The 20614-nt window shown below is 48.4% G+C and overlaps 1 protein-coding gene across 6 annotated transcripts in view; it reads right to left on the reverse strand.

Annotated features, from left to right (window-relative positions):
- The window catches only part of MKI67 (marker of proliferation Ki-67), a 231321-nt gene that overhangs the window by 176495 nt on the left and 34212 nt on the right, over positions 1–20614 (reverse strand). For all 6 annotated transcript variants that reach the window (XM_069611472.1, XM_069611471.1, XM_069611470.1 and 3 more), the window contains one exon: positions 3209–3278. In XM_069611472.1, coding sequence (XP_069467573.1) covers positions 3209–3278 — 70 coding nt within the window. The remainder of the gene's footprint in view (positions 1–3208; positions 3279–20614) is intronic.

Consider the following 20614-nt stretch of genomic DNA (forward strand, 5'->3'; position numbering starts at 1 on the left):
CGGCTGGCTATCCGGCCAGGACAGCCGCCCTGCATAAAAGGTACGGCTTTTTGGCTTGAAGGCAGAGTCAACCACTGGATGAAGGAATCCGAAGAAGAACTTGAAGAGACGACTGCTGCAACTCCTGGACTGTTGATTTTAAAAGTGAAGCCCTGCTGCTGTGCTGAAACTCCTAATGTGCATCGACAGGAGCCCCGCAAGGACGACTTCTCCCTTTGAGTTGGTGGGACCAATCAACAAAGTAAGCACGCCTGGACATCCTTTCGGAGCTGGTTGAAATTCAACTACAGTTGCTGGTACGGAATTGCCAGGGAGAGGAGATAGTGAAGATTCTCCAGACTCCCAGTAAGCAGGACTAACCGAGCCTGAGCCACCTCAGAGTGCTGGACCCCAGATGCAAGGAAAACCCATCGACAGCCAGGAACTGCAGTGTTGCTATTTGCGGTAGACGCAAGGAGCTGAAACACCAAAGTGTAACTTGTTTGAAGATTGCGGTCGGTGACCATCCCATTGCACGAGTCCCCAGAAGTCCTCTTGTTCCCACGACAGGAACACCAGGATCTGCAGAGCTGCACGGGAACAAATGCAATCTGCTGCACTTTAAGTTACTGTACAGTCTAAGAGAACTTAGCTCTTGTCATGTAGCCTCACTTGTCCTTGTTGGAGACTGGTCTTAGTTGCTGCCAGCTTCTTTACCTCACAAGCCTAACCAGCTTGTAGCCGTACTTTGAATTTCTTATTTTAAAAAAACTTTTAAAACATTGTGCGAGACTTAACCTGCAAGAAGTACTTCAGCTCACCCAGACTTTTGCCAACTTGACATTGGCTGGCCTTCTTCCCTGAATGACTCCACTGCTCATTTGTTATGTTTTGATTCCAGGAAGGGGTTTACAAAAGCATTTACCTGCTTCAGAATATTTAGGGATCTCTTGTATGCTCCAATAACCTTTTCCTTTGACATACTCCCAAGAATACAGTAAATGCAACAGTGATAAATGTCCCCAGCAAACTAACTATTAAAGTCACCTGAGGGTGTAAGTAGTGTCTGTGGGACATCGCAAAAGGGTACTTACTGATTTAGAAACTAAGTGTATTTTGAAGTACATTTGTGTTGTGTTAATTGCTCCCTTCTCAAGAAGGCTTACTTTTGACTGTTAAATAAATAATCGTTTAATCAAGAAACCTTGGGCGCAAGTTTATTTGAATACATTGTGGATCTCCAACTCCTACAGTTCACATCGACCCTCTTCAGATAAGCCTGGCTGCTCAACACGCTACCACCCTGTGTAAGATTTATGGTTGGTTCCTATTGCCAGGTGGTCACTGTTCTAGTGCACTCAAAGGGTACTGCATACAATCTTGCCTAACACAATCTATCACAATTCCTCCAACAGCACCCACCCACCCACCCACCCACGTGCCTGGCCCCTCCATGGGCTGCTTAGTCAAGCCGAGCCAGCCACCCAATTCCTAGACCGGCGCAAAACGCACATGCATCTCCTAAACTTAACTGCTTAGAATTTTTCACCACATTGACTACACAGAGGGTGCTCCAACAAGAAAAGTGCATTGGGGCCACACAAGTGGGCAAAGAGCTAAATAACCAAATACAATATCAAAGGTCTCTACGCGCTTCAAGGCGCAGTCGTAGTCTGAGCCCCCCCCCCCCCCCCAAGGCCTTTGCCTTTAGGTGCTTGTGCGCCCATGGACGGTTGTCGACAGTATGTTTAGGGTGAACACCTGTTCCAGAGGGATGCCCAGTCACAGTTGGCATTGGTTGTTTTTGTACCTGTGCGTAGGTGCCCTGGTCGCCAGGGTGTGAACTCCCCCATAAAAAAGCCGGTGCCATGTCGGTTGGGGCCGGGGACAGGCATTTGGGAGCTGGCGCTGAGAGGTCAATGGCAGAGTCCTTGTCCAAAGCGGCGGTGCCACCAGGGGAAAGGCTTTCGGCCTGCATAGTGTATGCGGCCACCCATTTAGCCCGCCTGTCTTTCAACGTTTGGTAAAGGAGCTTACAGGCCCTGCATTAGAGCTAGCCGTGATCGAGGAAGACACCCATTGCAACGGTGATGGGTGTCCTTCCAAAGAAACTTGCCATTATACGATGGGCACAATTTAAAGTGTGTCCTCGCCACAGCAGAGGGTAGCGGCAGCCAGACCAAGAAGATTAAGAGGGGTGGGTAAAGCAAATACATTCTTAGAGATGAATAAACCCAGGGCCCCACTCTCCCTGAGTCCAGATGGTTGACAGTCGCCGAGCAGTTGTAGATGTCTTTGGCAGCAGGAAACCCACGAGACAGCCAAGAAAATTAGTCGGGAGACTAGACGACCACAGGTTGTGTGGAAAAAAGTTACCAATATAACAATCTTGCAAGCTCTGCAAAGGCGACCAACTAGGTTGGTGGGAAAAAAAAAACCAAGGTATTTTGGGTACACTACACGTCACGGATAGTGTTAGTCACACCCATGTCGATGTCTGCTTTCGATCTTCGAAAACAAGATGCAACACTCTGCGATTTCCACTACTAGATGTTAGGCTATATGCACAGCATGTTATTCCAAGCAGATTTACAAGAATCAGAAATATACTTTATTAGCACCCGGGGCAGTGGAACCAACCAATCATGTTGCTCCAAACCTGTGCTGAAATGCTATTCTCAGCCCACGTTCCAAGCAGCCTACTGGCTACTTCCCCTGTCCCCAGCAACATCCTAACACCAACCCCTTTTTTCCTAGCCACAAGAAGGTACTCTCTGGGAGTCCACCTTTGGGGTGACCCAGCTAAAGTGTCAGGACTTTTATTAAAACAGCACCACAGGGATTTGGATTAAGGTAACTAGTCCATTCGGAGCATGGCGGGTAGAATTCATACATACATGGCCCTGTTGCAGAAACACTTGTAGGTCAAAGCTTGATGATCAAGTTGTACTCCGTGCTAGCCACTAAATTGTCAACTATACATCGCATAAGATGGTGAGCACTTTTGCATCCTGTACATTGAACAAACTAGTTTAGCTCCTTTTTTCTGAACTCTGCTCTTCGGCAACCTTGAATTTTCACCCTCCCATGTATAGGTTCTAAACATGCTATTACACTTTAAAAATCGAAGTCAGGGGAGAATTGAAGCTTTGCTTGTGGATGGTAGTTCAATGTTACATCAGCACACAGACACATGCTTCAAGAGTTAGTCACAAACTACATCAATTACCTGTAGAGTTTCATTTAAAGCTGTAGAATGCCTCTTCTTTTTTGGAGTGGATTCCAGTGGATACTCGAACCTATAAGTGGTGGACAAACAACATGAACATTTGTATGGATACTCGACAGTTCCACCTTGCAGATCCCATTGGTATCAATAAACACAAGTGTGGCCACCACATTTCTGTATATGTACTGGGATAAACAAACATTTTTCCAGTGAAATTTCGAATTGGCAAGTGTCCAAATCAAATGGTGCCAACATTGTTGCAAATTCATTCTTGCTTCGCCAATTACTTCCACATCTTATACCTAGTACTTACCCCCTATGAGGTACCAACCTCCGTGGGCGGAACCAAGAACCTGACATTTTAGCCCATGTGGAGGTATATTTCAAGGAGCATTTTATATGGCACCAAGTAACTTTAGGAATGGAACCCCACTCTTGGAAGCAGCCATCTTGATATGATACAAGTCATTTATAACAGGCCTGTACAGAAGTGTTACTAGGCGTGACAAGGAAGTTAAGACAGAGAACAAGCCAAACTATGGAACAAGTTACTTACCTGTTCTCCAGAATGGGTCTGGCATGGATTCACATGGTCATGAATATTCCCCATTCAGGCCAGGAATCCTCTGTAAAAGAAATGTTTCACTTTAATTTACAAACTGCCTTTCTCCTATAAACCAATCACTGAGCTCTGGGATCATACAACCCCCAGCCAATGACTGCCCTCTCACTAAGCCCCTCTGGCAGTCAGATTTGGTACAACATAAAGTGGCAGTATGACCAAGAAGAGCTGCAGAGGGGCAGGAGGAAGGGTTTGCATGTGAATCCATGCCAGACCCATGATGGAGAACAGTTACAGGTAAGCAACTTGTTCCTTCTCCGGCATGGGATCTAGCATGGATTCACATGCTCAACCACGGGAGGTGGCAATTAATTTTACCTCCTCACCAGGCTCACCATCAAGCGCACAGGCTGCATAGCACTCCTCCCTAGAATCCCTGTCAACGCAGTAGAATTTCGTGAAGGTGTGCGTAGACCTCCATGTAGCATTTGTGCAGATGGTAGCATGGGCAGGGATGGCCAAGCAACAGTCTGTTTGCCAACCGGTCACAATGAGTGATGCAGCTGGCGAGCCACCTGGAGATGGAAGCCTTGGACAAGGCCTTCCGATGGTTCACAGGACCAAAGTACAAAAAGCTGAAACGTTGTGCGGGCCACAAAACTCCAGCGAGTGCAAAGTCGTCGGAAAAAAACACAAGCAACACCAAGGGTTTGTTGAGGAAATTCTGGACGGACCATTGGGCTTGGAGGGGTGCATCCGCAGCACCACCTTCGTCTCGTGAAAGTGAAATAGGGCCGCTTGCAGGATAGGATCTCACCCACTCTCCTGGCAGAGGTGATGGCCACGAGGAAAGTCTTCTTCCAAGAAAGGAAGAAGAGTAACTGGATGCATAGGCTCAAAGGCGCACCCCACCACGCGCCCCCCCCGCATGAGGCTAGTCAGCACCACGGTAAGAGTTTCCCACAACAGGGCAGGTGCCTTCACTGGTGGGAACAATCAGGACAGTCCTTAATTAACTCCTTCACTATACAGTGACCAAAGAGCACACTGTCCTGGAGACCTGGTGTAACGGGAGATAGCAGCCCAGACTTTACAAACAGTACGGAAGGACTTGCAGGGGCCGTGACACTCCGGGTTAATCTTCTGCAACAGCGCCAAGTCGTGAAACGCTTCCATTTGTGCCCATAGCACTAAGTAGACGCCCTGGCAAGAACCTCCCTGCAGTCCCACCGAACTCAAGGCTGCACAAGCCAGGCCTTTAGGTTCAGCGATCCTGGGTCGTGGTGCAGGATTGCACCCCTTTCTCTAGAAAGCCGATCCACGACCACTGGTAGCTTGACCAAGTTGACGCTGACATGCTGAGAAGGTCCAGGTAGCAGATCTGCCTCGGCCATGCTGGTGCGACAAGGATCATCCGGCACCATCTGAGTTGAGGCAACGCGGCATTCTCTGCAGGTGGTATTGTCCCTTCGGTTCTGGGCGTTTGTAGTCTTGATTCCGTCAGCCTGTTCTTATGCATTTCCTGTTTAATTGTTAGTTGTTGCCATCTGGTTCCGAGGTGTTGAGCCAGGTTTTTAGTAGTTTAAATTTTAGATCGTCTGATATTTCCTATTCCTTTTGGGAGGTTGTTCCAGGTTTTTGCCGCTATGTGGGACAAAGACGAGCCCCCTAGTTTGTCCTGGCATATGGTTTTCCAGCAGCAGCAAGAACAACCAGCAGGCAGAGGGGTTCCAGCAAAGTTAGTCATGGGGTCAGTTGGTCCCACTGACCCAAGGAAAGAAGTAGTCTGTTCCGGGCTTCTCTAGTCTATAAGAAATTTGGAGCTTCAGCACTGCAGCAGGGCTTCACTGGGCAAACCAATGGTCCAAAAGGGTGCAAGCAAGCTACTCTTCTAGTCTTTCTTCGGATGTTTCTTCCAGTGGTCTACTGCCTTTTATGCTTTCTCCCATGCAGGCACATCCTAGCTGTCACTCACAGCAGGGTTGCTGTCCTCCAAGGACAGACAGCCAATCACCTTTGGGTGCACGCTTCCTGCCCTGCCAGACACTGGCAAAAACAAACAAAAGGGTTGACCTGGTTTGTCGCGCAGAGTAAAACCAAGAAAGAACTCAAGCAAGAAATGGCGAAAAAGACTGGTGCCATTTTTAGCACCCATGGTGCAAAACTGCAGATGAGGATTCATCCTGTAGTAAAAACGCACATTGGTAGGAAAATTAAACCACTGCCACCTGCCATTAAGTGGGAGGGTAACAAAAATGTTCCATTCATAAGCAGGAAAAAGGGGCTACTAGGTAACCCCCACAGCCTCCAGTATTTCCACTTAAGATGGGGTGTACTGGGCCTACACAGGTAAGTAGTTAATTTCACTTCACTTGGGAACAGTTTACCCAAGAGACGGAATTTAAGGACTGAGTGCGTCACCATAAAAAAATGCTTATGGAGTTTGTCAGACTCCAAAACCAAAGAAACAGATCAAAAATGCGAGTGAGAAAAGGCCTCCCTCACTCCAGGGTTAAAAAGTCCTAAAGTCCAGCAAAAGAGCTGGGTGTCCCTAAGGTTGAAGGGAATTAGCACAGAAATTAGAATTCTCCCTAACACGATCCTTCATAGTGGGCTTGGCAAAGCCATGACAGAACTCACAATCCTCCTTGTGCATCGTCAATAAAGGCACTGGGAATGTTTGTTAATGTTAAAGGACATTTGTACCGCGCACTATCACCCCCAAAGTGGTCCCCTGGCGCTCTGGCGGCTCTGAAAAAGGGGAGTAGAGGGGGTGGGTTAGTGGGAGTAAGCTGGAAAAGTGCAAGAGAGCAGTGATGTGCTGTTGGCAGCTTCAGCCCGGTGGGTCCGTCGGCTGGGCTTGGGGTGTTTTATGGTCCGTAGTCGTCGTGTGCTGTTGTGCAAGTCTATGTGTGGTTTGTTTTGTTGTTGTGAAGTTTGTGCAGAATGCTGCGTTTAAGGCTTGTGGTTGGTTATAGTTTGAGAGGTTTATGCAGAGGGATGGAATGGTTAGTTGGCATTGCTGTCCTTGCAATTGTGGGATTCCATCTAGGTCCGGTACATGCTAACAGTCACATTTCTATCTGGATGCCACGCAAGCTAGGTTCACAATTCTAAGTGTGGTGCATGCTAAGAGTGACAAATGCCAACAATCACATTTCTGAAATTCCATCTAAGTGTGATATATGCTAACCTTCACATTTCTGTCTAGATTTGGCGCAGGCTAACCTTGGGAATTTGCTAACAAACACATTTCTGAAATTCCATCTAAGTGTGATACATGCTAATAATCACATCTCTTTATCCTCCATGAAAACATTCTGCAAACTGCAGCTGGTGCAGAGCTCGAAGAGGAAAGCCCCATCATTCTCCTCCAACATGATACGGTGTGCAGTGAAGGCCTGATGGCCTTCTGGAAACTTCGAAAAACACTTGCCGATTCCACCCTTGAAGGGGCGATGAAAGATGCCAACAAAAAAAAAAAATAGATGCCTGTTAAGTCTTAAGAATCAAACAAAAGTAGGAAGTTCCTAGCAAAAAAAAAAATACACAAAGCTCGAAGAGCGAAACACGAGGACTCCCAAAACTTGGACGTGCAATAAAAAAAAATTAGGGCGGCTGCCAGAGGGGCTTAGGGAGAGGACGGTCATTGGCTTTGGGCAGTACGACCCAGAGCTCAGCGATTGGTTTATAGGAGAATGACAGTTTGTAAACTAAAGTGAAACTTTTCTTTTACCGAGTATCCTGAATGACGGGCAGGGCCTGCAACTCCGGATTTGGCAGAGACTTGGGTGATTGTGGGGCGGAGGACTTCAATGAGGTCATGGACCTGAGGGAAGACCGCACACCCATGGAACATAGGAACCCAGCCCTCACCACCAAATTACGTTCCCTCACTTAAGCGCTGGGCCTGGTAGATGCCTGGCGGCAGCTACATGAGTCGGATTGACTGGTCTCCCTCACAGGGCTGAAGAAAACCAGCGGCAATGTGGAAGTTGAACGCGTACCACTTAGGGGACTCCGGTAACGAGTGGCTGGCTTGGTAGCCTGTATTTCATTGAAAACAAAGGATCCGTGGACAGCCCAGTCATGCTCTGGAAGGGTTTCAAGGCAGTTTTATGAGGGGTGGGGGTGGGACTGCCAGCAGCCACACGAAAGAAACACTTGGGAAGTTCAGTAGGCAGAAATGCAAGCACTGCAACTGGAAGAATTACTTGCCTCTGGCAGCCCTGGTCATGGCACAATAGGCTAAGGAATTTGGCCCTGGGCAATGCAGAGCCATGTTCCCGACTCTGGGATACAGCAGGGAACACTGGCCTGGCTGGAGATGAGTGAGGGGGCAAAGGTACAGGTATAAGACCCGACCGGTACAACACTGAAGGGAGATTGCACAGGCATTTGATTCCTTCTAAAGGAGCTGTACAGCACCATCAGACCAGACGGACGGCCCCGTGGGTGCATCGGTTACACAGAACTTGCCTGCCTAACTGCGCACCAGAAAATAGAGCTAGAGGCGGACACGACAAATGAGGTGGTAGCTGCGCTGCTGCAGCTTCTATCAGGCACATTGCTGGCACCCAACTGCTTCCCAGCAGAAATCTGAAGCCCAGATCCGAGGATGGCATGCAGTCCTGCCTAAGGCAGGGAAGCGCCCCACCCTCCCAGAATGGTGCACCATATCATTTGCTGATGAACAGCAAGTCCAAAGTGCTGGCACGGGTCCGGGCCAACCGCCTTGTAGGTGCCATGAATACTTTAGTACATGTGGGTTCCCACCAAATCCACACAAATGAACATCTGTACAGCATAGACCGATCAAAGAGCAGCAGCTCTCCTGGAAACATGGGTCTCATTGAGTTCGTAGAGCTCTTCCTCGTGTGGGTTGGCCCGTTATATGCACCCCGAGGCTTTAGTTAAGCCCAATGGGGTTCCATTTGGGTAATTGGAGAATCAGAGATTAGTCAGCAGCTTGCCAGTCGCTCCGTGAGTCGACAGCCAACTCTGGAGCGTGCCCGGATGAGCCAGTCAATGTACGGGTACACATGTATCCCATAGACAGAAGGGCTGCCACTGGTGCCAGGCACTTTGTGAACACTGGGGGCCTGACTTCAAATCAAAAAGGTAGCGAAAGGAACTGACAAAGCATAGAAACCTTCAGTGCTTCCTGTGAATAGGGACGTGGAAGTAGACATCCGCCAGGTCCAGCGATGTAAAGAAGTCTGCTCTTTCCAATTGGCTGTGCTGCAAAGTGACAATCCTGAATTTGAGACGTACTCGTTCAGACGTAGTCATAAATCCAGACTGGGCCTCCAGCCCCGGAACTAGCTCCATCGCACCTTTTCACAGCATGGCCTGTACATCCTATTACAGCCGAGGGATGTGCTGCTCGTGACAAGCCACCAGAGGGATCTGCGGACACTTGTGCTGAAACTTCAGGGTTCGTGTGCAGGAGCATTCAGCACCCATCTGTCGGAGGTGATCTTCCCACTCACTGGCGAACCTCATCAGATGGCCTCCACCATGGTGCATGGGTGGGGGCCCAATGTCTTGGCCGGTTAATGTTTGCAGCGGCGTCCTACCTTGTGGGTGACGGCGGCACTGTCCACCATAGGCCTGGGAACGGCCTGTGTAGGCTTCCTGGGTAGTGGATCTGAAAGACTGATGGTATAATGAGGAACAACCCGCTAGACTGTCCTCTGGAGGAGCGAAAAGCAGTGCTGCTGGAGTGTGCCCAGGGAACGTGGCCGTCTATCAGATTTGATGGATCTGCTTTGATGGCATGAAGTGAGTCGACTACTTCTCCCCCCAAAAAGGTTCTCCATCGAAAAGCAGGTCCAGTACCTTCACCTGGACCTCCTGGCCTTCACCCAGCCTTGGCAACAAAAGCAGACACTGCCCCACACCCCCCACCTGTCAGAATGCCGTCGGCAATATCCAGCACCACAGTGATGGCATGATCAACACTACTGCCCTCTCCGGGAAGAGAGCGAATGCCTCAATCCTCTCGTCTGGGAGGAACTCCAAATCGGACCCAGCTTGTACCACAGCTCCCAGTTTTACCTGCCAAGGATTGCCAGTGCTTTGGACGTTGTGGTGTAAATCACCTTCCTTCCCATGGCGTCCTCATCTTCCCCCTCTGTCTGGAGGAACTGAAGACTGGTTCTTTTCTTGGCGGCCACTGAAACCAAAGCCAGCGATGTTGCGACCTCTCTGTACTTCTCCAGCCTATTTTGTTGGGACGGAGCCATGCAAAGGTTCTTCAAGAGGGCCAGGCCCTCCTCCCACATGTTGCCCAGCAGAGGCACCACCATGGTCGTGTTACTCTTGGCATTGCGCCTCTGGTACAAGAAACCCTCCTTGGTTTCGACCAAGCTCAGGTGATCAGGGAATGGAACAACCCCACCACATCCGGTGGGGATGCCCTAGGTGGCGGACACCCTTCACAGGGTCAGCCCCCCTTCACCTTTGAAAGCAGCCGCCACCAACTCAATCGTCGACAAATTCTTCTCCTGTGCCGACTGGGCCCAAGTTCGGCCTGCTCAGTCCATGGCTTCTCTGGATTCTACCACAGTTTAGAAAGGTTGGACGATTCTTTGAGGCGCTCGATTGCCGGCTGGCAATGGAGGGTGAAGTACGATTGCGCCCCGTCCACTGCGGGACCCGCTTTAAGAGCGACCCTGGCCTTGCAGTTCTTGGCCTCGTCTTGGGCCCCCACGGATGAGGCAACCTCAAAGGTCTTATGGACCGCTCTGTGGAGCAGCCGGCCCTGGATGAGGCATGACCCGGCTCAGCACAGGGCAGAGGGCGTGGCATTCAGCCACGCCACCAGTCTACTGTGCCCATCGGTCTTCTTGGAGAAAGGCATATCTCGCAATCTCCTTCCTTGTGATCTGGATGCAGGCAGTAGAGAGGCACTGCAGGCGATATTCCCTTGGCCCACAAAGAGCGACCTTCCTTCATGGTGGAGTGCGTGAAGTAGGCCCAATGGCATGATTATCTTCACCCTTTAGGGGTGCTGAAATTCACCAACGGATCCCCATTTCGGCAGATGGATAGCACAGAGGTCCTTATACGAACAAAAATAAATCTTCCCGTCAAAAACACGTAGAAGTAGCTTGCAGAGCAACTCTCACACAAGCATGCAGTAAAACTAGATGCCAGAGGAGGGTCTTAGGGAGGACTGTCATTGGATGGGGCAGCATGACCCAGAGGACAGGGATTGGTTGAAAGAAGTACAGTTTGTAAGCGGAAGTGAAACAGACGATTCCTAGCCTGACGGGGAATATTCATCAGCCTGTGAATCCATGCCAGACCCCATGCTGGATAATGGCTACTAAGAATGCAGTTTTCCAAGTTAAATTGTAATATCACATGAGGCCATAGGCTCGAAGGGTTTTTGCATTAGCGCTGACAAAAGCACTTTAAGATCCCACCAAGGTGGAGGTTCACGACTAGGGGGATGCAAAACTAAAAGGCCCTTGAAGTGCCTTTGTTGGAAAGAGAAAGACGTCTCCATTTAGGTATGCACCGATAAGTTTGCAAGTGTCTTTGCCACTAGTGGAAACTAGATAAGAAAGGACTTGACATTATCAATAGAAGGGCAAGGCACAGTGACAAACGTAACCAATTGCTACGACAGTTAAGTTCAGAACCTGCCCTTTTGGAGTCAAAAGATCCCTCAATGATGGGAGATCTAGTTTGGAAGTCCCTGCTAATTCCAAAAGGTCTGGAAACCAAATCGGGGCCATTAGAATCGCTCGATTCTGACTCTTGAATTTGAGCAATACATTAAGGGGAGAGGTGGAAACGCTTAAAGTGCAAGGTGTTAGGTAAGATTTGCACAGTACTGGTAAATCTTCCTGACCTGGGTGCCCAGAACGTTTTGCTTCATTAGTGGGATATTTTTCCTTAATACCTCAGAGTGGGCACCTTTCCACACACAATCAAACTATGTTTATCATTTTTCTGACTCTCCATTAAGCTCTTTACCAACTTATTGGCAATAAGTGCTAGGTTGCCCTATGGGGCTTTAATTTCTTTTGTTAACCAAGATAACTACAGTTCCCAAGGGTAGAAAGGATCTTTGGATTGCTTTATTTAATTCTCTGAAGCCAGCACACCCCACCTTCTGTGGAGTGCTGGGAGATACAATGTATCCCTTTCACATCAAAACTAACAATTCTGTTACAGGGACAAGTTTGCCTTCAATGGGTAGGGGCAGTGATAACTTGTTTGATCTGGTGCACCTTTACTTCAGGCAGTACAGGCACCCAAGGGTGCTCATTTTACCAAAATGGCCCGTGTCTTTCTCGCCATTTTAATGTTGGTCGTTTCTTGTTCCTTCCTGACATACAGGGCGGGAAATTCCTGTGTGATTTTTTATCTTCCCCATAGGCTCCAGTCTGAGTGCAGGAAGCAAGGGAGGAGTCCAAAACTCCCCAGCCCAGTCTTACACCTTGCTTGAATGGGGACAAATCCTAGTGGGGGGCTGGCTGTCCCGAATGGACAACCAGACCGTCCATTCTCGTAAAATGCGGGGAGAGCATGCAGATTGTGCTGTAGTTACTGATAAAAACTGCAAACCTGGAAAGTCGACCACTGGAACTGGAACCAAAACCGAAGAGGATGGAGACACGGCTGAACAATTTCCAGCGACCGTAGAGCCTGCTGTGTAACCGGAACCTGCTGTAGCCCTTCCTTCCAATTGACCTGGGGACTCCGAAAACGGCGACTCAGAGCCTGTTGAGACCCACTAGACTCAAGACTAGCTGCATTTTGAGCCATCCCACGCGTTGCTGCAATACCCCCAATACCCTGGTACCCTGGTACCTCAAGCCACTGCAGTGCACGGTCATCCGAATTGTGAATATCGCTGAAACTTTGGGCATCCTGGTGGATCTCCAGAGAAACGAAGCGAGTCCGAAAAGTCCCAACAAGAGTGATGGACTAATGATGAGAATTCAACCGTGATTTTGTGCTTCTTGAAAAAGGCACCAAATCCACAGAACCACATTCTGCTGCGAAACCTTGCCTAGAGCCCATCGATCCCTGCTGCAAAGTTCCTTCTGAGATCTTCTCAGTCACCACAACAAGGAATCCACCGGGTATTTGGCTGCAAACCCTGATGTCCTGCTGAGGTACTGTGTGGGCTTGGGTATGTACTTACCTTAAATCCGTTAGAATTTCTGTGGTGCATTTTGTTATGGGGAGGCCTCTCATCCAGTACACCCAGTCCCACTGCTAGAATCCTGTTAGGGCACCTTCTGCAAAGCCCCTGCACCCTCTAAATCAGAAGTAAAGTACTCACCTATTTGCCCAGTCTTCCTAAGGCACTCTGACTTTTGCTACTAAAGACCCTATCAGGACACTGCCTGTTGGTCACTAGTCCTAGTGACCCCCCCCACCCTCTTCTGCCACAGAGAACACTCATGCTGCAAGACTAAGGGAAGGACTTTTAAAGGGATTGCCTAGAAAAGAAAGCAAGCATTTAAAAGTTACTTCAAGAGTTGGTTGGTAACTGACTAAGTGAACAGCTACAAATGTTCCTACTTACCTGGGATAACCATACTCTGAATAGTGCAACAGCTTCTCTTCCTTAGAAACTGTTTTGCCAGTCTACTAGAAAGTAGATGTGAGCCTCTTCTCAAAAGTAAAGTTGGTTTCACCAGATTAGTCCTTTGAGGTTAATTGTACGAGTGTCGCCCAACTGGGTCTTGCTCCCCCCCCCCCCCCCCCGACTTGCTTCTAGCCTGTCCAGAATAAATCTGCATTGGGTTGTTGCCTACCTAGAACTACAGTCATTACATTGTTTTTTCTTTCCTTGTGTTATCTACCCTAGTGTCTGAACCAGTTATCCTCATCTCCCAGAGACTGAAGGTTTTGCCTTGATGCAAAGTGAGGAGAGTTGTGCTGGTTGGCAAAGATGTCTGATGGATGGCCACACTTGTTTCAGCTCTCCCTCCTGCAGAGCAGACAAACCTGCTCACTTTGTCCACTAGGATGTTCTTTCCCTCCAGATGGGACGCCAACAAGAAATCTGATTCTGAATGGCCCAATACCAAATGTTCTCTGCTAGGGGACAGGAACAAGTACCCGCCCCTCCTCCCCGTCTCTCTCCCTCTCCCCCAGTTTGTTGAAATGGACCCTTACAGTGGTATTGTGTTAGAATCTTCATCACCTTTCCTTGAAGTGATTTTAGAGCGAGAAATATGGCTTAGTTCCAGACATTTATGTGGTCCTCCTTTTCCTGAGAAGGCCAAAGACTGTGCTGTTAGACAATGTGCTCCAAAACCAGAGTGTTGTAATAACTATTTGGTGAAGAAGCTGAAAAGGAGACGCGATTAACAGGTTCTCTGCGGAGTCCCAGACTAGCAAGTCTTGAACTTGCTTTGGAATTTGATTTTCCATTTCCTGATAATGCAACAGCTGGTTCCAGTTGCAAGCAAGAGGCAACTGGACCATTCTCAGACAGAGCCTTGCAAAGCGGTTTGTAGAGGAAGCCATTTGCCCCAAGAGCCTTTGAAACCACCAAGCTGTTAGAAGCCCATTTATATTTAACTTTATGATGTTTTGTTGAATTGCTTCCACCCTTTCCGGGGGTGGAAAGGCTCTGTAGAATAGTATCTATAACTGCTCCTAGGAATTGGATCCTTTGTGAAGGGACGAGTTTGGACTTTGCCACAATTATGGAAAACCCTAGGTTGAAAAGAGTGGCAAGTAAATTGCATCTTTTAAAGCAATTCCTCCAGAGACTGCCTTGAAAAGCCAGTCTAGTTAAGGATATAGATGTAGTCCTTTACCAAAGGTAGACTGCCACTGACATGTGGGAAAACCATGGACGCAGAATTGAGCCCGAAAGGTAGACATGTTAACTAGTGACCTTCCTATGGTGAACCGACGCTGGTCTTTGAAAACGGGAATGTGACCATAAGCATCCTGTACATCTATAGATGCCATCCAATCAGGGAGGGGGTGGGGGGGGATGGTGGAATAGCCAGAAGGGCAAGACAGTAACCATAATATTCAGGACCCATTCCTCTGGAGTAATGGTTTTCCAAAGGGGAAGAAAGTTGGACACCCTCCCTGCTACCAGTGATGTGTATGCTCCTCAATAGGAGCGGAAGGTATGTACATGCCCGGAAAGTAGACTTCTTGTGTTCCTGTGAAAAATGTGGGGAGGCGGCAGCCAGGCTCATCTCAAGAGGGGTCAATGTGAGCTGTAGTTTTATAACAGATTCACAGTGACAAGTATCCAAATAAAAATAAATTGTTTAATCAAGAACAAGTGTGTTGAATAAGCCTTCTTTAGAAGGGAGCCAAATATGCAACTCAATATACTTCAAAATATACACTTAGTTTCTTTCAATCAGTAGATACCCATTGGGGATGGCACACAGATACGATACTTCCTACACCTTGAGGTAACTTAAATAACTAGGACACCGGACATTCGTATATCACTGGCACATTTAGAGCAATACAGTTGGTGTCAAACAAGGTTTTAGGGAATAACTGGTTAACAGTACTTTTTGAACTCTCCAATGCAAAGTAAATTAACCCTTTCCTGGGGGACAGTTAAAGCAGTCAGAGGTAAGAAGTCTTTCAGGGAGCCAGGACAGCCAGTGTTAAACAAAAGTGGGGATGATAGCTCAGCGGCAACGTGCTTGCCTTGAAACAAGACAACACGAAGCAACACAGGTTCGATCCGCGCTTAGAAACCCCCGGGTATTAAGCGCGTTATAAATACGCAACTAAGACATATTCCTGTAAGAGTGCCTTGATGCCCCCGGTCTGTGGGGGCGCTTTAAAAAACACAAATAGGTGCAGGTAGTCTTGCACAAAGTCTTTATAGAAAACAAAATCTCTGTAGGGCCACAAGCTGGGAGGCTTGTGAGGGGCAAAGCTGCAAGCAACTCTGCAAACCAAGTCTCAGCTGAGAGCTAGCAAGGTTACACAAGAGGTAAGTACCCTTAATTTTACAGTCCCTTAAGTCCTGTGTAGGTCTGCACATCCTGTTCCCGGGCCTCAGTCGTGGGGACAAGAGGAACGAAGTCTGGGGATTTGTGCATTACGAATTGAAGGTAGGCCACAGCAATGGGCAAACTTCAAATCAGCGGCACTCGAAGTTTCAGCTTCTTGGATACCTTTATGGACTTTCCTCGCATCTGGGGTCCAGGTGGCTCAGGCTTGATCAGTCCTGCTCCATGGGAGTTCAGTGGATCTTCCTGGATCTCGGGTCCGACTTACAAACTAGACTAGATTCTGGTGTTCCTCTCCCTAGCAATCTGTTCCTGCAGGAGCAATGGAAGTACAGCAAGCTCCAAGAGGATGTTCAGACGAGTTTGCTTTGGGGTCGATTGGTCCCACCACCCAAGGAGCGTAGTCAGTTGTAGGGCTTCTCAAGTCAAGGAGAATTAAGAGCTTTAACAATGCAGCACAGCTTCACCGGGCAAACCAACATGCTATGATTTGCAGCAAGCGTCTCTTCCAAGGTCTTCGGATTCCTTTGTCAGTGGTAGACGGCCTTCCAAGCAAAAAGTCTCACCTTTTATGCAGATTTCTCCCATTCATAGCCTTGCTGTCACTCACAGCAGGGTGGCTGTCCTCCAAGGACAGCCAATCACCTTTGGGTGCATTTCTGTAACCAAGGGGATTAAGCACAGCGAGTTTCGGGCACCTCACTCACTTCCTGCCCTGCCAGACATGCTGGATCCAGAGGCGTGCTTCACCAGTGAATCCCGCCAAAGACAAAAACTAACAAAGGGACCAACCTGGTTTGGCGCGCAGAGTAAATCTCAAGAAGGATCTAACACGCAATGGCGAAAAAAGACTAGGTCCATTTTGAGAAAATGGGCACCGATGGGTGCTGTAGGAAAAAGTAAACCACTGCCACCAGCGATTAATTGTAGAAAGGGTAAGAGGTTACAGGAGAAACTAAACGGGGATACTACTCCAGCACCATAGGGCAAGATAGTGTGCTGGGTCTACAAAGTTACAAAATATAAATGAAGTCTATTTCACTTTACTGCTCTTAGAAACAGTTTAACCAAAAGAAGGTATTTAAACCTTTGGGAAATCTGGAAGTCTTCCCTGTGCCACTGCAACCATGTGCAAAGATTATGCCTATGGAGTTTGTCAGACTCAAAAGTAACCGTGTTCAAACAGTGAGAAAAAGGGCTCTCATTCCAGGCTAAAATGAAAAATTCCAGGGTCCAGCAAAAGAGCTGGGGAGTCTCCAAGGAGGGAGGAATTAAATACTAAAATGAAAATGCTCCAACAGCTTGGTTAGGCAAGATTGTATGCAGTAGGTGCACTACAACAATCCTGACCCCCTGGCAATAGGAACCCAACCTTTGGTAGAAGTCTGTACTACACAGGTTGGTAGCGTGTTGAGCAGCCAGGCTTGTCTGAAGAGAGGTCAATGTGAGCTGCAGGGAGTTTCACAGTGCAAGTATTCAAATATTTCTTGATTAAACTATTCAATTATCTGTCAGAATAGAATACACCTTCAGAAGGAAGCTATAAAGCAACACAAATACACTCCAAAAGTACACGGTTAGTTTTCTAAATCAGCAAATGCCCATTTGGGATGACACAAGCACTACCTACACCCTCAGGTGACTTCAATAGCTAGGGTGCTGTTGGTATTAATACCTCACTGTTGCATTTAGAATTTTCTTGGGAATAGTGTTAAAGAGAAGAGTTCAGAATAAAGCAAGTATATAACTAGGCAAGTACAACCCCACCCCCCAAAGCAAAGTCAGTTAACCCTTTCCTAGAAGGAAGGCAAACCACATAAGCAGAAGAGAGAAGAGCCATTCAGGGTGACAGGCCAGCCAATGAGCTAGCAAAAGTCAAGGTGAGCTGAAGCACTTCTTGCAGTTAAGTAGAAAGTCTTTCAAGGTTTAACAAGTCTTTGTAGACAAATAGGGCCACGAGTTGATTAGGCTTGTGAGGTAAACAAGCTGATAGCAACTCTAGAAATGCAACCAAGCAAGTCTCCGAGGTCAAGTGGCTGCACAAGATGTAAGCCATTAGACTTTACAATATCTTTAGGTTGAAGAAAAAGTGCAGCAGATTACTTCTGTTCCTGCCTGTGCAGCTCTGCAGATCTCGCTGTTCCTGTGCTTGAGTCGTGGGGACAAGAGGGAGGACTTCAGGGGACTCCTACAATGGGCAATCTTCAAACAAGTGGCACTTCAGTGTACAGCTCAACGAGACTACCGCAAATAGCAACACCGCGGTTCCTGGCTGTCGCGATGGGTTTTCCTTGCATCTGGGGCCCCGCACTCTGCTGAGGGGGCGTAGGCTCGGCCAATCCTGCTTCCTGGGAGTCTGAAGATCTTCCTGGAGCTCTTGGCCATCATAAAAAGCAACCCACATGAACTGGTGTTCCTCTGATGATGTGCCTCTACACGCGTGTTTCGAAGTGCGACGAGACAAGGGAGAGGGAAGACAGCGATCTTACTAGGCCAGGTGACGCTGAGATTGCGCAAGGGGAGGAGGAAGGGAAAGTGCTGCGGCGGCGGGAGACGTAGGGGCAGTACAATAAATAGCATCAACAGTAAATAAAATAGAACAGTAGGTACAAGGGCAGCCAGCAAGTGGCAAGTGTAGGAGTAAGTGCAGACATAAGAGCTGTTGGGGCTGTAGGGATACAGAAACAGACCCCAAGTGCAGGGGTTGCCCGGAAGGCAGTGCAGGAGTGCAGCTGGCAGGGGATGTAACCTGGGCTCAGAGGGTAGCCAGGTGACCAGTGCAATTTGTCAGGATTTTAGCAGGGGAGAGGAGGAGCGACAGCAGAAGCAGAGGAAGGTCTTTAGGTGCTTCCAGAACCACAGATGGTACTTATGGAAGCTGTTCCAGAGGGAGGGCCCCAGCTGAAGGATCTGGACAATGCAGAGGGTCTTGAATTTAATCCTCAGCCACTGGGAGCCAGTGCAGAGATTTCAGTCCTGGAGATACGATCCCTGGGCTTGAGGCCAAGGACAAAGCTTGCAGTCCTGTTCTGGATGAGTTGCACAGGGCGGAGAGCAGAAGCAGGCAGATTCAGAAAGACTGTTGCAGTAGTCCAGCCTAGAGAGAACTAGAGCTCTGGTGACAATGAGCTTCAGTGAGGAAGGAGGAAAGGAAGAATAGCTCTGAGGAGGTGCAGCTGGTAGTGTGACTTCTTAGAGAAGTCAGATGTGAGGGGGAGAGAGTGAGTAAGATGACCATGAGGTTTTTAGCCTCCCGGTGGGAGAAGGAAGGCGGCGGGCTAGAGTGACAGGGAGGGAGCAGGTGTGCTGAGGAGAATCTTACTCTTATTGGCATTAAGACAGAGGTAGTTTGCGGCACACCACTCCTGCATAGCAGACAGAGAAGAGGTGGCAGAAGGAAGACTGAAAATGAGCCAAGTCATCCACACAGCATTGAAAGTTGGATCAGAGAGCGGCAATGCGGTGGGCAAGGAGTGCCAGGTATTGGTTGAACAGCTAGGGAGCTCAGCACAGGTAGAGATCGAGTTGGACCTGGGAGGGTTGATCTGAGAGGAAAGGTCAGCCAAGCCAGAGCCTGATTGCATACCCAGGTTATCACACACAGTTGAGCAGGATGGCATGGTTGACCGTGTCAAAGGCAGAAGAGTGATCAAGTAAGATGTGGACACAGGGGGTATTGGAGTCAAGGTTGGAGAGCAGGTCTTCGTGGATGTTCAGGAAAGCAGTGGGCATGCTTCTGGCAGCTCTGAAGACAAACTGATGGTCACGGAGAAAGCCAACCAGTTCAGTGTGAAGATTAAGCTGAGAGATAGCCAGCTTTTCCAGGAGTTTGCCTAGGTCAGCTGAGGGTTTCTTAAGAGGGTGCACAAGGGGGTGCTTCAGGTGCGGGTGGGGGGGTGGGAGAACCCAGTGGCAAAGGAATGGTTGCAGAAGTCGGCCAAAGCAGGAGCCAGGGTGTCGATGTGGTTCTTGGTTTTAGAGGACTTTAGAGGACCTGGGGAGAACCTGTCTCGATGACACTTCATAGATCAGACTTGTCTAGAAACCTTGTCTGGGGAGAGCAGGGGCAAAGCAAAGAAGGGAGGGAGGGAGGGAGGTGAGATGGCCACAGAAGGGCCAGAGGAAGAGAGGGGAGTAGAGGTAGGAAGAGAGGACAGGATGTCTTGAGAGATGAAATGAGAAGCCAGGGCTGTGTAGAAGTCACAGTAAATGTTCTATAAATTAGAATAGTATATAAGAAAGTAGATACATTTGACTAACCAACACCAGTATTTTTAATACTTGCCTACTTCGATAGTTTCTTGCGTTCACAATGGTTACTTAACAATGACAGTTAGACTATTATTGGTACTACTGCGCACTTACTTTACAGATAGTCATTTCAGTTATCAAAACCAAAGTCTTTTGGAATGAAAAAGGTTGGGTTATACACACACACATCAGCAATTCATAACTGCTTTCAGAGCTTCTAATGCTGCTAAAGGCCAATCCCCCCCCACCTACACAAAAAGGCATTGTAGGAGTGGAGACAAATTCTCACGAAGTAGCAGACTAAGCAAAGACCCTCGGGATACTCAAGTCACTGGGATAAAATGCTCACTAATATAACCCAAGTTAGGTGGACCCTGCAAAAGGACTCCCTAAAGGGACAAGCCTGGGTCAGAGGTAGGGTGGACGCCCAGACACCTTCACACTTCAGTCACACTGGAGCAACTCTTTGGCTTAAGCCAAGTTCTACCTTTAGCCCCACAGTACCCGAGACTAGTAGAAAAAGTAAACATAGCTGCATTCTCCTCTGTGCAGCAGCGACATACTCGGTCTGGTGAAGAAGAGGATGGGGTTAACCCCGAGGGGGACCATGCACGC

This window comes from Ambystoma mexicanum, chromosome 8 (assembly GCF_040938575.1).
Source record: "Ambystoma mexicanum isolate Mex_15411 chromosome 8, UKY_AmexF1_1, whole genome shotgun sequence".
Classification (NCBI taxonomy): domain Eukaryota; kingdom Metazoa; phylum Chordata; class Amphibia; order Caudata; family Ambystomatidae; genus Ambystoma; species Ambystoma mexicanum.